The sequence below is a fragment of the Ammospiza nelsoni genome, chromosome 5 (assembly GCF_027579445.1).
Source record: "Ammospiza nelsoni isolate bAmmNel1 chromosome 5, bAmmNel1.pri, whole genome shotgun sequence".
Lineage (NCBI taxonomy): Eukaryota > Metazoa > Chordata > Aves > Passeriformes > Passerellidae > Ammospiza > Ammospiza nelsoni.
In genome coordinates, this window is record NC_080637.1 from 24511206 (window position 1) to 24532565 (window position 21360).

Here is a 21360-nt window from a genome sequence, read left to right on the forward strand (position 1 = left end):
CACATGTGAGCAAAATTTGAACAAAAATTTTGAGGACTCGTGCACAAAATGAATAATGGATTTTTCTGCAGAAGTTATGCAATGATATTAATTTACATATTTACAGGCTATTATACAGCTAATGAATTACATGTTCAGATTGCCGAATGCGGAGATAATAAGAAGGGAAGCGTAGTTAGATGAGAATTCCCTATGCTGCCATCAGGCACAGATGACTTGTTTCCTGAGTGGCAGGAGGACTGCAGGGCAGCCAGAGTCCTGTGCCAAAACTGGTCCTGGTACAAAGCCCTTCAGGGGCTCCCCAGCGTGACAGAGCAAAAGAAGATCTGCTCAGGATTCCCTGCAAAACACTGCTTTTACTGATGCAATAATGAACCCTGAGCTAAAGGACTTCTGCAACAATCCAGAAGAGAAGGAACACTGCTTAAAAGCAAATCACTTAAAGAAAAGCCATTGGGAATGAACCTGTAACAGAGAAAATAACAGACTGGGAGAAATAATGGGAGAAGAGCAGATCTGACAGAGAACAATGCAGCAGAGCAAACCCCAGGCAGCACTGGTATGGGTTACTGAGCAAGGTGTTCTATACACCTGAAAATAAAAAAAACAGTGCACCCTCAGGGAGCCTACAAAGCAAATTAAGTAAGTTAAGGTCATTTCATACTGTAACTGAGATAGTAAGTCACTTCCACACTGGAGATATTAAGTGCATTTCTATAGGACTTATCATGGTAAAAAAATCTTTTCTATCAAAGCTAAATGAGGACAAAAAATGGCAAAACACACCCATATAAACAAGTTGGTATAATAACATATGCAGAGGATGAAAAAGAACAGAATCAAGTAGAGCAGAAATGGGGAACTAGAATACACTAAATCAGAAAAAAAAGCCAAGAATTATAATTTGTATATTAAAATTTTCAGAAACTTGGTAAAAACACATCTCAAAGACAGGATAAGATATATTAGAAGGTTAGTATATGACCTTTGGAAGTCATATACTCCAACCTCCCACTCAAAGCAGGGTCATTTCCAAGTTACATTGGATTGCTCAGAACTATGTCAAGCAGAGCTGTGAGTATGCCTGGGGCAGGAGATCCCACACACCCCTCTCACTCTGAGAATATGATTCTTAGATCTGGATTAAATTTATCTGGCTTGAACTTGTGTATATTGCTTCCTGTCTTTACACTGGCCTGTTCTGTGAAGACTGTGACTCACTCATCCATATTATCTCTCTGCTGGTTGGTGGAAGACAGCAACTGGATCATCTCTTCACCCACCATAAGACTTCTCCAAGTTGAACAAAACCAGCTTCCTCAGCATTTTGTCCTATATCACATAATCCAGTCCCCTATGCATCCCAGCAATCCCTCACTGAATTCACTCCAGCTTACCAGTTTAAAAAAAGTCACAAAAATACAGCATTGCTTTAGATTCCACATTGTTATACACCTGTCTATAAGGCACACTCGCAATTCCCAAATATCAAAGCATTCACAGAATCACAAAATGGTGTGGGTTGGAAGAGACCTTTAAAGATAATCTAGTTCCAACTCCACTGCCATGAACAGGGACATCTTTCACTAGACCAAGTTGCCTGAAGCCCCATCCAACCCAGTCTTGAACACTTGGAGGAATGGCACATCCACAGCTTCTCTGGGCAACCTGTTCCAGTGCCTCACCATTCTTACTGCAAAATATTTTTTGTTTATGTCCAATCTGAATATACTCTCAGTTTGAAACTATTCATTCCAATAATGACAAACAAACCTCTGGAATGAAATAAGTTAAATTATTATCTCCTTATCCATGAGCAGGAAAATATGTCTCAAAGAAGTTAGGAAATTTTCTTCAGTATTAAACAGCAAACACAAGACTTTAAACTCCTTTTACTCATTAAATGAAGTTCATGTTTTCAGTTCAAAATTTCAAATAGCTCAATGCTGGTGAGGATGTAACAAGTGTCCAAAATTCTCACATATTATACTTGACAAAAACTATTACTTTTTCATGAAATTCAATAAAAATATTTTATTAGTTCCTTTGTAAGAAAGAGGATTACTTACTGCCTTCCCATGTACAGTGTAAGAGGTTCAATGCCCCCTCTACTCTTTTCCAGTGTTGAAGATGAAAGAAAGCATATGCTATTGCTTCACTGTCCCCTCTCTTCAGAATATGTTCAGGGGGCAGAATTAGGCTTTTCATTTCTAGTAGATACTGAAATGAAAAAGTAGAGCACAATTACTGCAGAGGTAATACAAAAAAAAAGGCACAGAAAGCTGATTGCAATTCTATAATGCACACTGAAAGGTCTATTTCCCTGAAGTACTTTTTCTCACAAGATTCATCAAATATGTAACATCACCAACTGCACTTGAAGACAGCTATTGAATTATTCCCAAAGACTAAGATACGCTGTCAGATGGTTCTGCTCTACAGCACTGGTATTGGGACTACACAGAAATTCAAAATTAAACATCTCTGTTATTGAAGGAGATGAAAAAAAGGTCTCAAAGCAGAAAATGGAATTTAATTACAAGAGCTTTTTAATTAAAAGTGTTTATAATAAAATGAAGAAGACTGTAAGCATTTTGATGCACAAAGTCTTTCTATAAGGAAACACATGGCACTCCTAGTTTGCACACAGGTTGCTGCATTTATTGCATCACCATTAACTAACTGGTTGTGAGGTCTATGAACATGCAAGCTTGGCAGCCACCTAAGTAGCTAAGAACGAGTTACAAGGTAAAAATGTTACAAAACGTAACAAGTGCCTGATTTCTGGGGGTGAAGTGGGGGAGAAAGCATAGGACCTTTGAGCTTACTACTTGTAACAGTTGTTGAACGCGTCATTAAAATGAGAAGGACGGCTGACCAAACCCACAAGCAATTTCCACAGAAAATTTCCCCATAACTGGCTCCTCCCACCAGAAACAGCACCAGATGAAACATACAGAGGGTTCATGACACAGGAGAAGACAGAGGTCTCAGACATTATTCAAGCAGGTGATTTTTCTCTCTCCTCAATCCATGAACTAGACTAACAGGTAACTAGACACACAACTCACACAGCTGAGCAGACACCACTGGTGTTACTGCGTTCCAGCCACTGGAGGGGCAAGAAACAGCAGAGGGTAAAGATGAATCCTTTCCTCTAAAGGATACCCTTGCTGGCACCCTTTACAGAAAAGGAGTAACAGACAGAAAACAAGCTGCTGAATCAGCTCCTGTGGGTCAGTTCTCCAGAGGAGTGAAACATTTCCCAGCTGTGTTCTGACTGCTCTTCCACAGCACAGGGAAACTGTCACTCTCTTCCAGGATGCCCAAGACCAAACCTTCTCCCTGCCAGACTGTTCAAGTTAGCACAAAAGGCAGCAGGTGAGTCAGCCCTAGCACAAGGCTGGGAAAGGCAAGGTGTGGCTGCTCACTGGCAATGAAGGAGGGAGTGTGCAGCCCCTCCATTTCACCCAGTGCTGCAGGACCCAGGGAGTGACAACCTCCTGCTGCAGGCACCCATGAGGAGCAGCCTGGCACTGGAGGCAAAAAGGGCCATGGGTGGTGGCAGCCTTGCCCAACCCCTGATAAATGCTGGCTTTTGTGAACAGGATGTGCTGGTGCAGAAAAGAAAGCAAAAGAAAGGAATGAGGATTTAAAGTCAGTCTAGTGGAAAGGAAAAGAAACGGGCAGAGGGAAATGAGAACCAACTGCACGATTTCATGGAGGATGTCCTAGAGAGTGTCACCCCTTTGTCTGATGGAGCTGTCATGCAGGTAAAAGATATGGAGAAATCATGGTCAAAACAGAGAACTGTCAATCCTGGGGAATAAATAAATACCTCAAAGAGAAATCACATGTTTCTGATGTGGGTAACAATTAAAAGTGGAGAAACTGAATCAGCAGTGGAGTAGTTGAATATGATACTGGATTTTGCCTAAAGCCTTTCAGAAAAATCTGAGGGAGCTGCAGAGCAGGTGGATTAATGGAAGAAGTTGCCATTTAGTAGGGGATTTAGTCCAGGGGATCAAGGGTGATAGGGAGAACAGAACAAAGATCTGACAAGAGGGAGGGAGCTGCCAGGCTGACACGAATACAGCAAACATTCACTGCCCTAATGAATGCCTCACCCTTTTAAAAACACACATTATACCTGTTGAGCAGAATGGAATACAGCTGCAAGAGCTGCAGGTTTCTACCTGTTTTATTAATTTAGAACATTAACTCTTATTTCCATATTTTCTGCAAAATTAAATGAGAAAATAAGTTCTCAATATTCAAACGTTTCAACCAAAGGAAAAAAACGTAAACCCAATAACATACTATTAGTAGGGAAAGAAAATCCAGGAAGGAATGTTGTATTTCTAGGAGCGCTAAAAGAAAACGTGTTTTGATTCTTATGTATTACTTGTTATCAGCAATTAAAAAGAAATCAAGTGGAAATATCAGATGGAAGGACATATCTTCACACTTGCAATCAAGCTTAGTCCTCACTCAGTTAACTTGACTTTTCAGCCTGCATTTTTCTCAGTTTCAGAAAGAAATTATTTTTAGAAGTGCCTCAGATCAAAAATGTGAACCCCTCCTCCCTCGTTACTGTATCACAGCTACCTTCCCAAACAAAAGTCCATAACCTGGTTTGGTGATATTCAATAAGACCCTCATGCAAAGTTGATAGGTGGCTCAAGACTCATTTGTGACTCATAAATGTTTTTATTTGACACATAAATGTCAGCCACACCTTTTGGGCATACAAACTGTCAAATAATTTATTCTGGAGGCATTTCCAGCAGGAACACTGACTGTACACAGCCCCAGAGAGACCCTGTCTGGAACACTTTGTACAATTCTCATCAGGCACTTTCCAAAACAAAAAAGATCAAATTTATCAAGTGAAGAAATTCAAAGAAATGGTTTTGGGAGACAGCTCTTGAAGGCCTCCATCTACTCAAGTCCTCTGAACATTAGTAAAGGGTACCAAAAAGCTGCCTAGCTGTAAGCAGGGCTTGATTATTGTGGAAGGAGAGATATGACTGTCCATGAAAATTAGAATGGTCTTGATATCCATGAACATCATATCCATTGGTGCACTGTTGTATTTTCAAGGAGAGTTTCAAGGGCATTTGTTCATTTGCTGGCAGGGCTAAGGGTCTGCCTAGGGACACCAAGGGCAGCCCCCTTTTCGGCAACTGCAGGCTGCTGGTCCTGGATCTTTCAGAGGCAGGATGGAGCCCCAACAACGTGCTGGGTTTCTAGCAGGTTGTCTGTGAAACCAACACAGTCCCCCTGAAACATTCTGTACTGGACAAGGAGACAAATTCCAGTCAAATGAACTAAATAATAAAAAAAAATAAAACCAAAAACCTTAAAAACCATCCAATGAGCTGCAGTCCTCATGCTGGCCATATAATGTGTGAACTACAGTCTTGATGGACTACTGCATGCAACAAACATCTCCAGCTCTTGGAAAAAATCAGCCAAAGACAGCTTCCAAGAGGCTGCTGTTGCACTTCATCAAAGGCTAGACAAGTGCAGTCTTCTCCTGAGCCACCAAAGACTTCATATCTCTACATTTCCAAAGCCCTTATTCCAGAACACTGCCCTTGCTGTCACAGGACTAACAGGGACACATAATCCAATCATACCCCTAAAATTCATACTAGTAATCTACATCTCTTGACAGACTCCTTGGTAACTTTAGCTCCTGATACACTAGCATCCACCAGATTGAACCACAACCTTCATAATTTAAGTAATAAAACTTCAATATCTTATCAATCCTTTGAAAAAACAGGGAAGAGGGGAGCCTTCTCTCATCCTGACAGAACTCTGAACCCAAGCATGATTCCACTTCAGAGGGAGAATCAAACAACAGGCTAAATAAGAAACTAGCTGAGAGCTAGGTACTCATGGAGGAAAATTAGATGGTAAGACCAACACATCTCCAACTGCATTTTTTTTCAGGAACAAATGAAGAAGTTTAACTAGAACAAGAAATAAAATGCCATCACCATCTGGGCTTATCAGGTTCCTTTAAAAAATGTTCCAGCTCAGAAACAAATAGCCTAGAGAATTTCTGCCAGAATGATCTCTTCACTCTTGTGGCCAGTGACAGGACTTGCTGGGCTCTGGAACGGGCTCCTCAGGGAAGCGGTCACAGCACCAGCCTGACAGAATAAGCTTTTGGACAAAGCTCTTGGGCACAGGGTGTGACTCTTGGGGATGGTGCTGTGCAGGGCCAGGAAGTGGCCTTGATGATCCTTTTGTGCCCCTTCCAACCCTGGCATTTTCTTTGATTTGCTGATTCTATGAGCCAGCCTCAATGATGTTGGAAGCAAATACTGGAGTTGCACAATGATTTCTGCCATCATGAGATAGCTTAATTAGCCCTTTGCCACTGCATTGTTCTGGCTTGGATTATTTTTTGGATTGTCTTTTTTTTTGCTTTTTCAGATCCCTCTCTTCTCTCCCTCTAATCTAATCTTTTCTTGTCAAAGACCTATATTTAGGAGTTACAGTGTAACAGTAGTTTTCATGTACTTCTATAGAGGGCTTCTGGGCCAGTTAGGTGACATTTTCTGATAGATACATCTCAGCTACAGCCATTCTGTGCCTGTACAGGAATGTGTTTTAATGAGCATTTGGAGAATGACAATGGACCTTGTACACATGAAGTGCAACAGGGTGGAATTTATACTTCTCTTGCTTAAATCAATTGAGCATACATTATCTATTTCACAATATTGACAGCTCTCTGGCTCCTAATGCTCTCCTGCTGAGAATGCTTTTAGCATTCCATATTACTCCAATGACCTTTTATAAAATAAATCAACCTAACTCAGGCAGGTTTCTCCTTTTCCTCAATTGTTCAATCTGACTGAAATTACAGCTCAGGTTGCAAACAGGCAACAGGCACTGCTGCACCTGTGACAGCATCCTTCCAGGCCAGAATATGAGAATTTAACACTGCCTGGACAGGAACTCTCATCTTCCCAGTGGGATGAACAGCACAGGCTTAAGAAAGTTCCAAAATACTGGTTTCTACATGCCTAGTGAAGCCACTTTCAGGTCACTTTTCACATTCTCATTGAATTGGTTGTAATTAAGAGGTTTGGCCTTTCTGCTGGAAATAAAACAACAAATCAGCGTCTCACTGAAGAGTTAAAAACTCTCTCAAACATATGTTTGTCAAATAGTTTCTCTGTAATATCATGGGGTGTGTGGAACAGATTAATTTCCCATCTGGTCTATGAATTTGTTTGCATTATTTGTTTCTATTAGCAACTACAATTTACTAGAAACCACACAAGCATACGGACAGACACAGCTCTTACTAAGAAAATCAAAATAAATAAGAAAAAAATTGAGAAGGGATGCAGCAGAGAACAGATCAATCTTCAAAAGTGTTTAAATCAATGGTTTGTTACATCCTGTTAAGAGGTTGTTTATAGACAAAATTGGCATTTCTTAAAGTAGTATCAATATTTAAGTTGCCTGATTGAAATGCAGCATACTCCAGCAGAGACTCTCTTCAAATCAACTCAGCTCCTGGCTTACATACAAACCATACAACTGTGTGCAGGACATACTTTTGGCTCACTTATAACAATCAGATATATGGACCATCATCTGTTTTCTCTTTAATGAATACCTCTAGTCCCATACATCACAGAAAGGAAGGGGCTTTTCAGGAGGAGTTTGAATGAAGGGAGAGAGCTCTGCAAATCAGTGCAGGAAGGGTGTTCCACAACTGATAAATGTCCAAGAGACAGCTGTGGTAGCTTATCAGCATTAGCTTTTTATAGTCCTGTTACAAACAAGTAGGGAAGCCCCAAACACATATAAATAATATTGATGAAATTGTGTGTCTGTGTATACACATACCTTTTCCCCCAACCACTCCACAAATTATACACTCCTCCTGATATAATATGTACATAAAAACCCCTCTGGAATAACAGCTTCAGTGGCAAGACAACCCTCTCTGTTTAACTCCTAAGTTTTTGTGTAGTATGTTAAACAATTTGTCACATTTTGTAGTTTATGTCTTCCTCGCTCTGAAAAAAAGACTCACTAATATTTAGATTTGAGAGAAGCACTGAACACACATTTGTTTTGTGGCCCTGTTAAGACTTCTTGTGATGCTGCTTGCTAAAACTTATCCCCATTTCATTAAAAACAACTGGGATATGACTTCAATTACAACTGAGAGGAAGCTGAGGTGTAATATCCACACACTGCATAAAATTATAACCAAAAATGAAATTTCATACCTTAATATCCTTTAGGTAATAGCAGCAGGATGAGTGTGAAATCAGCTGTATATTAATCTGTATCAGGATGTTCTGTTTTAATGTTAAAATCTGAACTAAAAGAACCTCTGGAGTCTGGCTCCTATCATCCTATCTTGTCATCCTGGTAATTTTATGTTTCCCAAAGGTTTTCAATTTCAGAGCATCAGACTTTGAAAAATAGAGGGAATCAATTAACAACATGAACTTAAAGAGACTGTGATGGAAACATCTATCAATAGCATGGAGATAAGTGAGGAAAATGGAACTGGCTCCCAGGGATTGCTTATGACAGGCTAAACTGGTATTTTAACTTGCCAAGATCTCCAACTGGGCCTCAGCAAAACACTTAGAAAGGTTTACCCAGAGCAGGACTGCACTAGAGAGTTAAACTGGCAACTGGGCAGAAGGGAAACAGCAATGGTTGTGTTGTTGCAAGAACCATTGGGATGGAAGAAAGTAAACAGAGAAGTTCTGGAATCAAGCTTCATCTAAGATATTCCTTTTATGGTATGGCACAAAAGTAGAAGCTCAGCTAATATTACAAAAGGACTCATTCTCATGTAAACTTTGTTGTCTAAAAATCAGGCTTTTACTGGAAAAGAGTTGCTCTTTTCATATTCACTGTAGAAACACTGAGGAGGAAAAGTCTGTCTAAGGCAGTTCATTCTTTCCACTGCCTGTAGAGGGAATCTAGATGATTTTATTAAGACAACAGCCTAATTTTCAGACAGCTATTTAGTGGTTAGCATTACAGACAAATGTAATGCTACATTTGGTCACAGGTCACAGAGAAAACATTTAATTCCTGCAGTGTATGAGAATTAACTTTCTGCAACCCATGTGTACATACGAAGAGGGTTTGGGTTTGTCTTGACCAGACCTGGTGCTCAACTGTACCTAATGACAAGGCTCCTACCTAATGATAAGGCTCCCTACATTAACATATCCCAGTTTTCCACTGCTCACTTTCCAAGGGCAATGCTAGCCCAAAGGCTTGTAGGGTGAAGTTCAGAGGCCAAAAAGGTCCAACTGGCAAAAAAAATCTGCCTTTAGCCTTCAGCAACCTCTTGGCAACATTCTCACTGCTGAGATACAAACCCCAGAGAGCAGGTATGGGAATTAGAACACAAATCTGCTTTTTTTACTTTGCAGTTCTCAGCAATTCTTCCCCTCTGAGCTTTGCATCCTCAGAATTTAATGACAGGTCGCTGCATAAGGGATTACTAATGCAACTTATATGAAGTACACCATGAACTCCAAAGATAGGCTCTTTTGTACAGCATGCCAAAAGCATTTTCTTACATATAATCATCAAAACAAATAAAATATGCTACTTTGAACTTGAAGATCTTTAATGACTATTTTGTGAATAATAATCTATCTTATTGCATCATCTGCTTCCAGGTCAGCATTTGGTGAAATCCACATCAGTTGAAATTTCAAGCTGCACAGTCCTGAATATGAGATTGCAAACCAAAAAACTGTGCATACTATCAGCTTTTTCCCCTTTCCATTGTTTGCTCTCTTTTCCACAACATCACTCATTACTCTAACACAAAAATCAGGAGTTATATCCTCAGCAGGGTCAGAGCTACAACAATGTTTTCTCAATACTCACTTTTGGCACATGTGGATTAAATTCTACTGCTCTGTGAATAGCTTCTACTGCATTCATCTCTGCAGTGCTCAGCCCTCGCCTTGAAGCAGCCTCTGGAGAAAATCTACAAAAGCAAAGAAACAAACACATTAGGTCAGAAATGCTAGTAAGAAAAAGTCAGAAAAGGAATCTAGAACATGGGCCCATGTAACCAAACTGAGTAATTTTCCTATGCTCTCCAAACTTCCATAGCAAGTGGAAACTCTGAGTGATCTATTACATCAAGGCCAATAAAAATCCCAGCAGAAGCGGAAAGCATGTTTGTATCTAATCATGGCAGAAAGTCAGTTCAAACAGTCCCTTCTCTGTCACTAACCTAAGTTTGCTCTAGGTACCTTGCTAGGGGCATACTCAAAGCTGAAATTGCAGGGGAAAAAAAAAAGAAAATAAAAGAAAAAATAACAAGACCAAAAAACCCCCAAAAAACCAATGCCAAATTATTGTTGGAGGGTTTAATTAAAAACAGGTTTGGGGGAGTTTTAGGAAGGTTCCCAACCCAATGCCCCTGGGTCAGGTTGAGATGGAAGCACGATGCAGCAGCAGTAGCAGGTGGTCTACTGGCTGCAGCACCATTGAGGGTAGCATGCCCAAACTGTGGGCAAATCATCTGCCCCAGTGAATAAAAAACCAGACCATGCAATCTCTTTCTCACCTCACACCCCACGGCTAACTCCAGAGCTGTACTTGGCAGGCAGACACCACAGGGAAAGCTGTGACAACCTTAGCCCTGCCCTCCCAAGCTGGAGTCGCTGTGTAGGGAGGAAAGATGTTGCAGTAGGTACTGGCGATCTACAGGATAAAAAGAATGAAAGAAAATTACTTAGAACTTGATGTGTACATACACTTTAAAAGCAAAAACTGTCAGGATGTCAGTCAAGAAAATGGCTTTCCACTCCACTTGCTTTTCAACTTTAGGGGGGCATTCGACCCTCAGGTGCAGAGACACAACTCTGCCTGAGATTTGTGTGCAGGCATCTGAGAGCAGAATGGGGGGTTTTGAGCTCCATCTCACGAGGAGCTGAGCACCCTTTCAGAGTGGGCCGGTGCTCCCAAGTCCACAGGCATCAAATAGATGTGCTCAGCACCTTGGAAGGTTGAGACCCAAGTGAAAAACATAAAAGGAATTAACAGATATTTGTGTCTCTAAAAATATGAACATTATCTACCTCTCAGAATCCCTGATATAATAACGCTAAATCCACCTGCTGCTATTTAATTAGATGAGCACTCTGCTGACAGCACTTGTAAAATGACATTGTTACCAGTGCATCAACATTTAGTTTTTACCTTTTTGCGTCAAGTTTACACAAAGTTGAAGAGGTTCAGCCACACAACCCTTTTCAGTTGCATCTTCACCATACTATCTAGGAAGCCAAAGCTCACCCAGACAGTATTTATAAAACTGGAACAAGAACTGAATTTATGCAATTTCTCTTCTTTTCTTCTTCCTTAGCATCTCAAGTGCAATGTTAGATCACTACAAATTTTTTACACATAAAGTAATTTTATCAAAATTTTTATATTATTAATTATTTTTTATATATAAAGTAATTTATCGCAGGTCTTAATTTTCCTGCTAAATCAGCAGATTGTTAGGGTGTGGGCTCAGCTAAGAAAAATCTTACATTAAATCAGGAATTTTTCTGGAATGTGGTTCTTAAGCACTTACTTGTCAGAGACAGCTCTGGCTTTGAGCAATGCAGCTGTGTAGCATATTGTTGCTGATTTTGGTAAACTTATATCTGTTGAAAAGAAAGGAAAATATTAAATATCTGAACACTTAAAAGTGTGCAGAAGAAAAGTGGTTGATTGATACTTTAGAGTAAGCATGGCATACACAAAATTAGTACATGAACTCAGAATACTTTCTTATCTTTGGACCTATGCTGCCATGTCACATGGATTTTTAAATTTCCACTTGATATACAGGCTTTAAAATGTATGTTAATGACCTCTGGAAGTGCTACTAAACAGCAACTGGTATCATCAGAGAACTAATTCAAAGAGTGACATGATGGAGACATAATGAAACAAGTCATTACTCCATAGATACATATATAGATAATTTGGAATACCTGGATTTTTCCATAGTTCACAAAATATGTAATTAATAACTGAGGGCTATCTGCTTTACTCTTCATGCTTTCACTGAGAAGCATCTGTCTAATATGAGCATGTAGCAGCTGTACAAGTTAAGACATCTATTCAAGTAATAATGGATTTGACTTGCAAGCAATCAACCAGTAGACTGATTGAAGTTAAAGATCTACAGTAAAATGTGTTTTGCCTCTTAAGAAAATACTGGACCTAAACACACATCCACCAGACACTCTAGCAATTTTATCCTGTTCCAGAGACACACAGGACCATAAACCCAACTTAACCCATTAGTTAATTTATACATGTTTTCTACCAGCAAATTGGCACAATGCATTCAAAAGGTAGAGAGAAATGCTGCTTAACAGACTTGAGTGATGTATTTGTTCTCATTGTTATAGAGAATTGACTTCCACATTTTTAATCTCATGTTGTGATCCTTGGAGATGTCCTGTGCAGGGCTAAGAGCTGGACTCAGTGACCCTTGTGGGTCCCCTCCAACTCAGCTTATTCTGTGATTCTGTAATCCACCCAGCAGTCACATATTGAGACTGAAATATTCCAGCATCAGAAATTTAAAGATAACAGGTACATGAAAAAAAAAAACCAAACCACAATAAACCAAACCCACTAAAGGTTGGATTCTGCAAACCCTTCTGTACACACTGATAACTGCCTACAGCAAACAGAAAACACAGCACAGCAAACACAAGGCACTGAGGCAGGCCCACTGTAGAAGTGAGGAGCAGCTAATCTGACTGTTGCTCTAAGAAACTATCTGTCCCTTGGTTTGTCATTAAACTTGATTAGAAAGATGAAATTGCCATGATAACTTGGCTACTTCAGGATTAACAGACACTTGCTATTCACTGAACTCATGAGCCTTGCAAGATAGGGCTCCAGAAGGGAGTTACACAGAACAAGCAAGTCCTATCTCAGCAGTCATCATCCTTCACTTATTAATAACCAAAAAACCAGGCACAATGTTATTCTGTGAGACAGAAAACATTGCTAGAATGACTGTGGCACTTTGAAAAGGCTACCTGTTAAATCCTGTTATCTTTTTATGCACTTGCACTTTAAGTATGAGGCGTACAGATCCTGCTGGTGGCTTCCCTATAATATATTGCAACTATAATTTCACTGGAGTATGTAATTGTAGTGACTAAAGTAATTAAAATCAGCAGCATGCAGAGCAGTTTGGATGACAGATATATTAATTACTCCACTAATAGAAGACAGCTACAGACACAGGCATGAGCACATCTTCAGTGACAGGAAAAGAAAATATTTCTGAACACATCCAATAATCCTCTTTATATCAAGTTTTCCTTAACATCAGGAGTTAAAAGTTATTTCCAGTAAACAGAAATGCCTTTTAATATAGTAAAACAGTATCACAAAACACTGTCTTCTGGTAGACAGTAAGTGTTCCTGAGCTGGAAACATCTGTGCACATAGATTGCAAGATGATTCAAAATGAACAGCTGGCATCTGCAAGGAAGAGAAATGTGGTGAGATGAGCTAAGGCTCAGATAGACCATGTGAGTCCTTTTTGCAGAAGAAATGGGATTTCTCAAAGAATGTTGTGTTCAAATCTGATCACCCATGGTCAAGAACAACAAAAGCAAACAGAAGGGTTGGACTGTTTTTGTATCAAACAAAATGAAATGAAGACTGAGAAAAGATCCAACTGTTTCCTATGCAGACCCCCATGGAACACCAGCAGAGAAGAAGGGTTGCTCAGGAAAAGGACAGCATTTGCACAAGAACAGAGTTCAGAATTAAATTTAAGCCTCAGATTAAAAGAAAGTTTCTGTGAAATGAACATTTGAGGGAGATTTCCAGGTAAAACAGCAGGGCAAAAAAACCCGATTAATTCTAGGATGGAGCTTGCTCAGCTCATGGAAGGGGGAGTATCATGCAGGGAATGCAACAGCAGGAGCCCTGATTCACCCAGGAGGCCTCTTCCAGTACTGTGCTGCTAGAGAGCAAGCAGCACTTGTTTGAGGACAATACTTACAGACTCCTAGCAATGGAAGAAATAGATACAAATGTTCATATTTATCACAGAATCACAGAGTGGTTGGAGCTGGAATTGAGCTCTGGACATCATCTAGTCCAACAGAGACAGCGTTAGCAGGTCCACGCCTGCTTGCTTTCCAAAGTGTTTTTCTTTTTTTTTGCTACATATTAGACCAAAAGTATTTAGTCCTGCTGTATGCTGGTCTATGACTACAATACTTTAAAATAATTTTGGCTTAATCTCCAAAACTTCACCCTCATATTTTAGAGAGAAGCATAAACAATTATGTCTGGTAACAACTTGAATTTAGCAAGGGAATTGTGTCCAAACTAGCCCTAGGAGATATGTATTCTGTCAGAACCAAAGCGAAGTTTTAATAAATGACTGTGTCCAGCTCTCTGAGCCATCTGGCAAAATATCTTCACATACACTGTTTCCCACCCTCCTGTGATTACTTGGGGAGCTCACACAATGTGCTGAAAGATGTGACTGCTATTCTGTTGTCAAATCCATCAGGACATTTTTGCTTAATAGAAACTGATGTGTCAATCTAGAAAAGACTCTCCTTCTTTCTTATTGCTCGTATTGTTAAATAGAATGCAAAAATCTAGACTTAATTTATAAAAATTTTCTTTTAATAAGCCCCAGTCATGTATGAGGAGGACTGGGAAAGCGAATTCATACAATTCATTTGCTTCTTAGGCAGCTGCTTATGAGACTGAACTGATGGAAAGATGCTGTGGATATGCAGAATATGCCATATATCATCTAAAAAGGCCATGGGATCTAGTGTTCTTATCAATAGAAACTAAAACAAAAAAATTATTCATCTGGATATGGAACAATGCAACATTCCCTACCAGGTCACCAAAAGGCTCTATTCATGAAGAGACAGGCATGTTGCAATTGCTTTAGTCATTAATAAATGCAAAAATATAAATCACTAATCACAAATTATTCCCAATTTTACACAGGTGATAGGAAGAATTGTTTATAGATTGAAAGCACTCTAGCAAATAAATATGTGCAGGCTGAAATCAGTGATGACAGAAGAGAGATGCAGTCATGTATAAAGACACAAACATTAAGAAAGTGAATTAAGCTGATACAAATGGTTAAAAACAAGAGTAATGTGATGGAAATCATTAAAGAAAAATATGAGATGAATATCAGGGGAAAACCACTATCAGAAAGATCTGATGTCCCATTAGAACACTGATCACATTTTCCTACAAAATGTAGTAGAAAACATGCTGGAGAGAGCACAACTATATGTATGGTGCTTATGAAAATTAGTTCTGATTCTCTGTACTTTTGGCATTCTTTCTCAGTAGTGGGAAGCACCCCAATCAAACACAGCCCCTATATTACAGAGGGAAAACCACAAGTAGCCTTTATTTTGCCATAACTACAACTAAAATTTACGCTATTCAGATATGGAAAGATTTAAAATTGCTGATTTTAAATATTTCATATGCCACTCTTGCTGACAAGCATATCAGCGACCAAGCAAGAGTCAGCCACTTTAACTTGACCAAGTTCAATCCTAAATGCCTGTAGAGAGTAAGGAATAATTTCTGCTTAAGAAAGTTAAAGAGAGCAAGACTAGTATAATTGCTTTAGACTTCTTGTGCTTTTGCACAAATAGGCAAAACAAAAAATGCCACAGAATCATTTGGCAAAAAAAAAGAAACCAGATGGTATGAACAGACACAAACTGTTGCTGAAACCTAGCTGAAGTGACAAGTGATTTTGATATGGAGGAGAGAAATCAGTTCTTGCAAGCATAAGCTGGAAAAGATGTGATAGGAACAAAGACAAACTATTCTCTCAATACTACTGTTACACAAACTTGAGGTCTTGATTTGTGTCTCTTTGAGAAGGTAGATTAGATTTTGGTATAACCATAACTAAAAGGAATTTTCTCTTAAGATATCTCTTTCAAAGAAACAAAAGGGGTATAAAACACTGTGTATGAGGGAATGGCTTCTTCCATACTGCCACTTTCTGAAGAAAACTCTTCATTGCACTTAGAACGCCGACCCAGTTAGCTCCACCAGGTAGAATACCTCCAAAACATCAAATATAAACATGGCAAGTAATGAAACTATCTATAAAACCCCTGGAGACCAGAGCTAATGCAACTGATGGCTGCATGCAATTGCTTCATCAATCTGCAGCTCTCTACAAAAAGACTGCCTTCAATATAAATAGAATTTACATGCATAATCTGTAGGGACAATAAGAAACTGGACAGAAGGGGCAGAGAAAAGAGAGTAGCCATGAATTGGCTACATTTTAGAAAAGTCACTTCTCTGTGTTAACTGTTAGGATTTCACTAAGTTATAGGTATTCCAAGACAAAGAAGTCTTTGTTTCTAAAGTTGTCTTGGATTGCAAGATGTAGCTGGGGGTGTGTATTCTATTGCCATCTGTTAGAGATGGGGCAGTTATCTTCTCTTAATTGGGCAGTTTTCTTTATCTCTTTCACAACCAATCCTCTCTCAGGGAAATATCTGCTGTTAATGAGCCACCGAGTGCCACTGCATGACAGACAAAATGACATCATCCCACTGGGAGATTTGGGCTCCACCCAGGGGGGGAGCCAAGCATTCCTACCTGGATATAATCTGAAATTTGGAACAGTAGAGACAGCCTTTTCCCACTGGATTCCCAGAGGAAGACCAGGCCCATCCACACCCTTATCAGACCTTCAGAGGTTTGGTACAGGCTCACTGCTACAACAGAACCACACCCGCCACTCCAGGAGGACTGCAGCCACCATTTAATCAGACTGCTACACAGGGTGTCAGGTCATATTCTGACTCTGTCAGTGGTTTTTTGTACTATTACATTTGTATTTTTAATTTTTCTATTAAAGAACTGGTATTCCTATTCCCATATCTTTGCCTGAGAGCGCCTAATTTCAAAATTATAATAATTCAGAGGGAAGGGGGTTACATTTTCCATTTCAAGGGAAGCTCCTGCCTTCCTTAGCAGACACCTGGCTTTTCAAACCAAGACAAAAGTGTGTCTTCAAAGGCCTGCATTTTGATATAACACTAATTTAAGGCAGGATTCTGCTTGAACAAGCTGTTACCAAATAGAAAAGTATCAAAGCATAGAGCAGAATGAGATCTTTTGTATTTAAACCCCATTTCCTTTCTATGTGTCCTTTGCTCTAAAATATTGTCTCAAGTGAACTCTGCATTTGGGACTCTGGCATGGTGATGTGGCCTTTCTCCTCTGCAAAGAGATATGTGCAAAGAGAAAAGAATCTGTGCAAGATGTTCATCCTGCAAACCAGAAGGCTTTTAGTCTCACTGGAAAATACTATACTTTAAAAAATGAAAGCAAGGACAGGTTTAAAGAGGAACCATTGCATCACTAAGATTAAACACAGAGGCATCCATTCTATCTAAACCTGACTTTAAATTGACAGAAAAGTCTGGGTTTTCACACAGTGCCCAGCTTATCACTTAATATCTATCAAAGCAACTGGCTGCCCAGGGAAATTAATAAATCAGTTGCTCCAAGCATCACTACAAGCAAACTAACTCCCCCAGCCATAACTATTTCTGCTGCAAATAACATGGATATGTGTTAAATCAGAGCCAAAAATATTTTCAGAATTCAACAGTATTTAGGTCATCCTCACTCTATTGACAGACACTGAACTCTGAAACCATAATGATGTAGCTCAGCAACAGTGCATGCTGTTCCACTAATGAGACCCTTTTTCCATGAATAATGAGTATGGACATCAGCTCTGTTGCCAGGTACATAATATAAACACAATTTAACACATGGCTTTTGGTAAAGCAGTGCATCTGCTTACAGAGGCTGAGGTTTCACATGATGTGGTCCAACATTTTAGCCCAGGGTGGGAGCAGACTGCTTGAGGAAATAATTTGTTCATATGTTATCAAAATACAATAAATCAGGTTTGGTCTTAGTCAAAAAAAGCAGTGGAGTGGGACCAACAGAAACTGCAGATAGGAAGGTATAAATGAGTTCAGTGTTTTATATTCCAATAAATCTTACAACACATGAAGCTGATGAGTTCTAAAATGAGCTGAGACTCCCTGAGACAGGCCTTCTGAGACTCATGAACTGTGAGGGTTATACTGGTTAAGCCTGTGTTTGCTGAGTCCTTTTGCAAACCCAGTGCATACACACACCATACCAAAGTGTGAGCTGAAACTGCCTATGCTCAAACAGCCAAAGTAAGAGCTTTATTTTTAAAAGTCTCATTTGTTCTGACTCTATCACATGCTTTTGAGAAAATGAAACACACTTGCAATTTTTATCAACTTCCATGACATAAAGTGCTACCATGGTATTGTTTAAAATCATGGATCAGTGCTTTCAGTATGCCAAAGTAGAGCTGGCACTGGAGTTTAGTCTTGAGATTTGAGAATACAGGCTAAATACCCTGCTCTGTCACAGTTCTGCTATTTCCCAGAACTATTACCTCATAACTACATTGAAGACTAGAAGGTGCCAACATACAGTGATGCCTGGGGAATAAAAACCAGCATTTCTACATTTTTTGCTTTTTAACATGGCAAAAAAAAAGAACGTAGACATCTCTCCCAGGGTCACAGGAATTACTGAAATACAAGGAGCTACTAGAAAGGCTCTGATGTTACCACTTTAACTGCCAATGTCTTCAATCAGACTAAGTACAACCAAGATCTCTTCCAGAGTCATTACTGCTACTGAATGGCAGTATTCAAGGGCCTGGGTGACATTTTGATCTCTGCTTAGAATGATTTGACTCCAAAAAGAGTTGAAAACATTCCAGACTGGACTGCTAGAAGTGATTATCACTAATGTTACTTGTAACCAGCTGCTTATTTGTGTTTTTCTTAAATAGCCTTCAAGTTTAAAGACCTAGAGCTCCAGCAGCTGTGTTTTGAACATGAAAAGAGTTGCAGTGCTGCATAAACCAATGTTTACTGAAAAACAAAACAAAATAATACAAAATTTTCACCTAGTCTTCTGAGCTTCCCAAAGTTTCCCTATAAGAAATGAAGTCTGCTACTCAGTAGGCTGCTATGAAGTTAAACCAATGTTCTCTTCCATGCTATTAAGTCAACAATCACAGGTAAGTCCATGGGGGATAATATTTTCTTCAGAAAAGGTATGAATAGCATGCAATAAAAATTCAGCAGAACCTAAACAGTCATTTCTTTAAACATCAAAAGAAAACAAAGAAAGCACAGGGGAGCTGCTAGTGAGTGCCATCACCCTGTACAATGATTTCAGCATGGGCTGGCAGAAAAAATGCACAGTATTTAATCTTGGATAAAGGATTGTGTAAGGGCATGTATGAAGCTTACGGCTATCAATTTAATTACAGTGTTTCCTAAATATTAGGAGTTTGACTTAAATATATTTATTCTGTGTGAATCACCTAGAGAAAATACAAATACATATTTGAACTTACCATCATACTTTGCTAAGACTGCCTGGACATCTGCATATGCTTGCAGTTCCAGCAAAGCCTCTAGCAGGTTTTCGTGGATGTTGAACATGCTGAGCAGGGGAAACTCCTTCATCAACTGCAATCAATAACATATGAAAAGGTTAGATTATAAAATGGAGAAGGTTTCTTGTTCAAAATGCATTGAAATAGAAAACACCAAGTTAAAACTCCTCAGTTCCTCTTGCTCTTAGTTTTTTCCCAAAGCTCAGGATTACCTCAGAAATTTCTGAGCTCATAATGGATACAAAGTCAGGTTCTTCTCAAGACATGCTTGTATAGGATGTAATTAGTCAAATCCAACAACCCAGCTATCTGAACACATAACTCTCCTTCAATGAACAGGCTTCTTCAAAGTGAAAAAGAGTTATTGTACTGGGGAAGAATCCTCACCAGTGTACCACTAGTGTCTCAGTTGTATGCAATCCAGCACCTCTCAGATAAAATCATAAAATACATTGAAAAACCGCAACAACATCAAATTAAAGATGTTACATATCTACTTACATAGATAAGCTTACATATATGCAACCATATTATCACATATGTGATACCAGGATTTGTAATTGTTAATACTTAAGAACACAATTGCAATTGTGGCCAACGTGAAAAAAAAGAGAAGAGAAGAGAAGAGAAGAGAAGAGAAGAGAAGAGAAGAGAAGAGAAGAGAAGAGAAGAGAAGAGAAGAGAAGAGAAGAGAGAAGAGAAGAGAAGAGAAGAGAAGAGAAGAGAAGAGAAGAGAAGAGAAGAGAAGAGAAGAGAAGAGAAGAGAAGAGAAGAGAAGAGAAGAGAAGAGAAGAGAAGAGAAGGACAGCAACAATAGGAAAGGTAAAGCTCAAGCAAATCAAACACCATAACTAAGGAATACATCTTGTCTGACAAACTGAATGAAATATAGAGTTAAAATAATCTAATCTTTTCACATGTAAGTGTCTCTACTTTACGAACTAAGCCATTGAGAGATACCAGGAATATGTTTTTAGGTACCCTCAGTTTCAGTATCTGCATAGATTCAAATGGCTGAAGCTGATAATTGCATCTCTTTTTTAAGTCACATCTATAAGAACCATCCATGTTTTTTACTGCAGAATTGATTAAACAATACTTTTTATTGTCAGAGTGATTCTCTAAAGAACTGAAGTGTTAAAAGATCCTTGCTTCCTTGTGTGCCCTTTATGGTTGTTTAACTGCTTTTGTGATGTAGATTCAGCACAAAGGGTCCCTGAGAGTGAAGAACTGGGGTAGCTGATATTACCACTGCTTCTCAGGAACTTGCAGGGAATACTAAAATTTACAATCTCTCTGATAGGGTTTATGAGAACAGAAATACTATAATATGCCAAGTAAAGAATATGATTCAAGGTCAGCCTTACTCTATTTGAAAATAACAAGCCAGATATGAAAACTCTGACAGTTAACAAACCTACCTCTCAAGATGTAAACAACAAAACTGATGAGAACCAGCAAATCTTAATTGCACAAACAGATAAGAGAAAAGTAAAAAGGATTGAAATGAAGGATAGATAGTCACCAAGAACTTCAAAAAATGAGAAAAAGGTAACGCACTAGAGCTTCTTCACTCTGTTAAGAAAAGAGGCCTTAACAGGTAATCAGAGAAGCAAAGCACAGAGAATTTCCTTCTTGTGAAATGGTCTGGTATAAGCTAATGGAAGAATTATTTTGACCTTCAAGACTCTAAATTTGTCTGTCTGGAATAGCATTGATTTCGCTGAGGATTATTAGAAGATGACAGGCAAGAATGGCAGTGTTTTATTTAACTGATGATATAAATTTCTGGTGAG

At 39.1% G+C, this 21360-nt stretch overlaps 1 protein-coding gene across 2 annotated transcripts in view; it reads right to left on the minus strand.

Annotated features, from left to right (window-relative positions):
• The window catches only part of ST7 (suppression of tumorigenicity 7), a 135759-nt gene that overhangs the window by 7782 nt on the left and 106617 nt on the right, over positions 1–21360 (minus strand). For both annotated transcript variants that reach the window (XM_059471984.1, XM_059471983.1), the window contains exons 9-12: positions 19523–19637; positions 11618–11690; positions 9910–10012; positions 2070–2220 (exon numbers count right to left, since the gene is read on the minus strand). In XM_059471984.1, coding sequence (XP_059327967.1) covers positions 2070–2220; positions 9910–10012; positions 11618–11690; positions 19523–19637 — 442 coding nt within the window. The remainder of the gene's footprint in view (positions 1–2069; positions 2221–9909; positions 10013–11617; positions 11691–19522; positions 19638–21360) is intronic.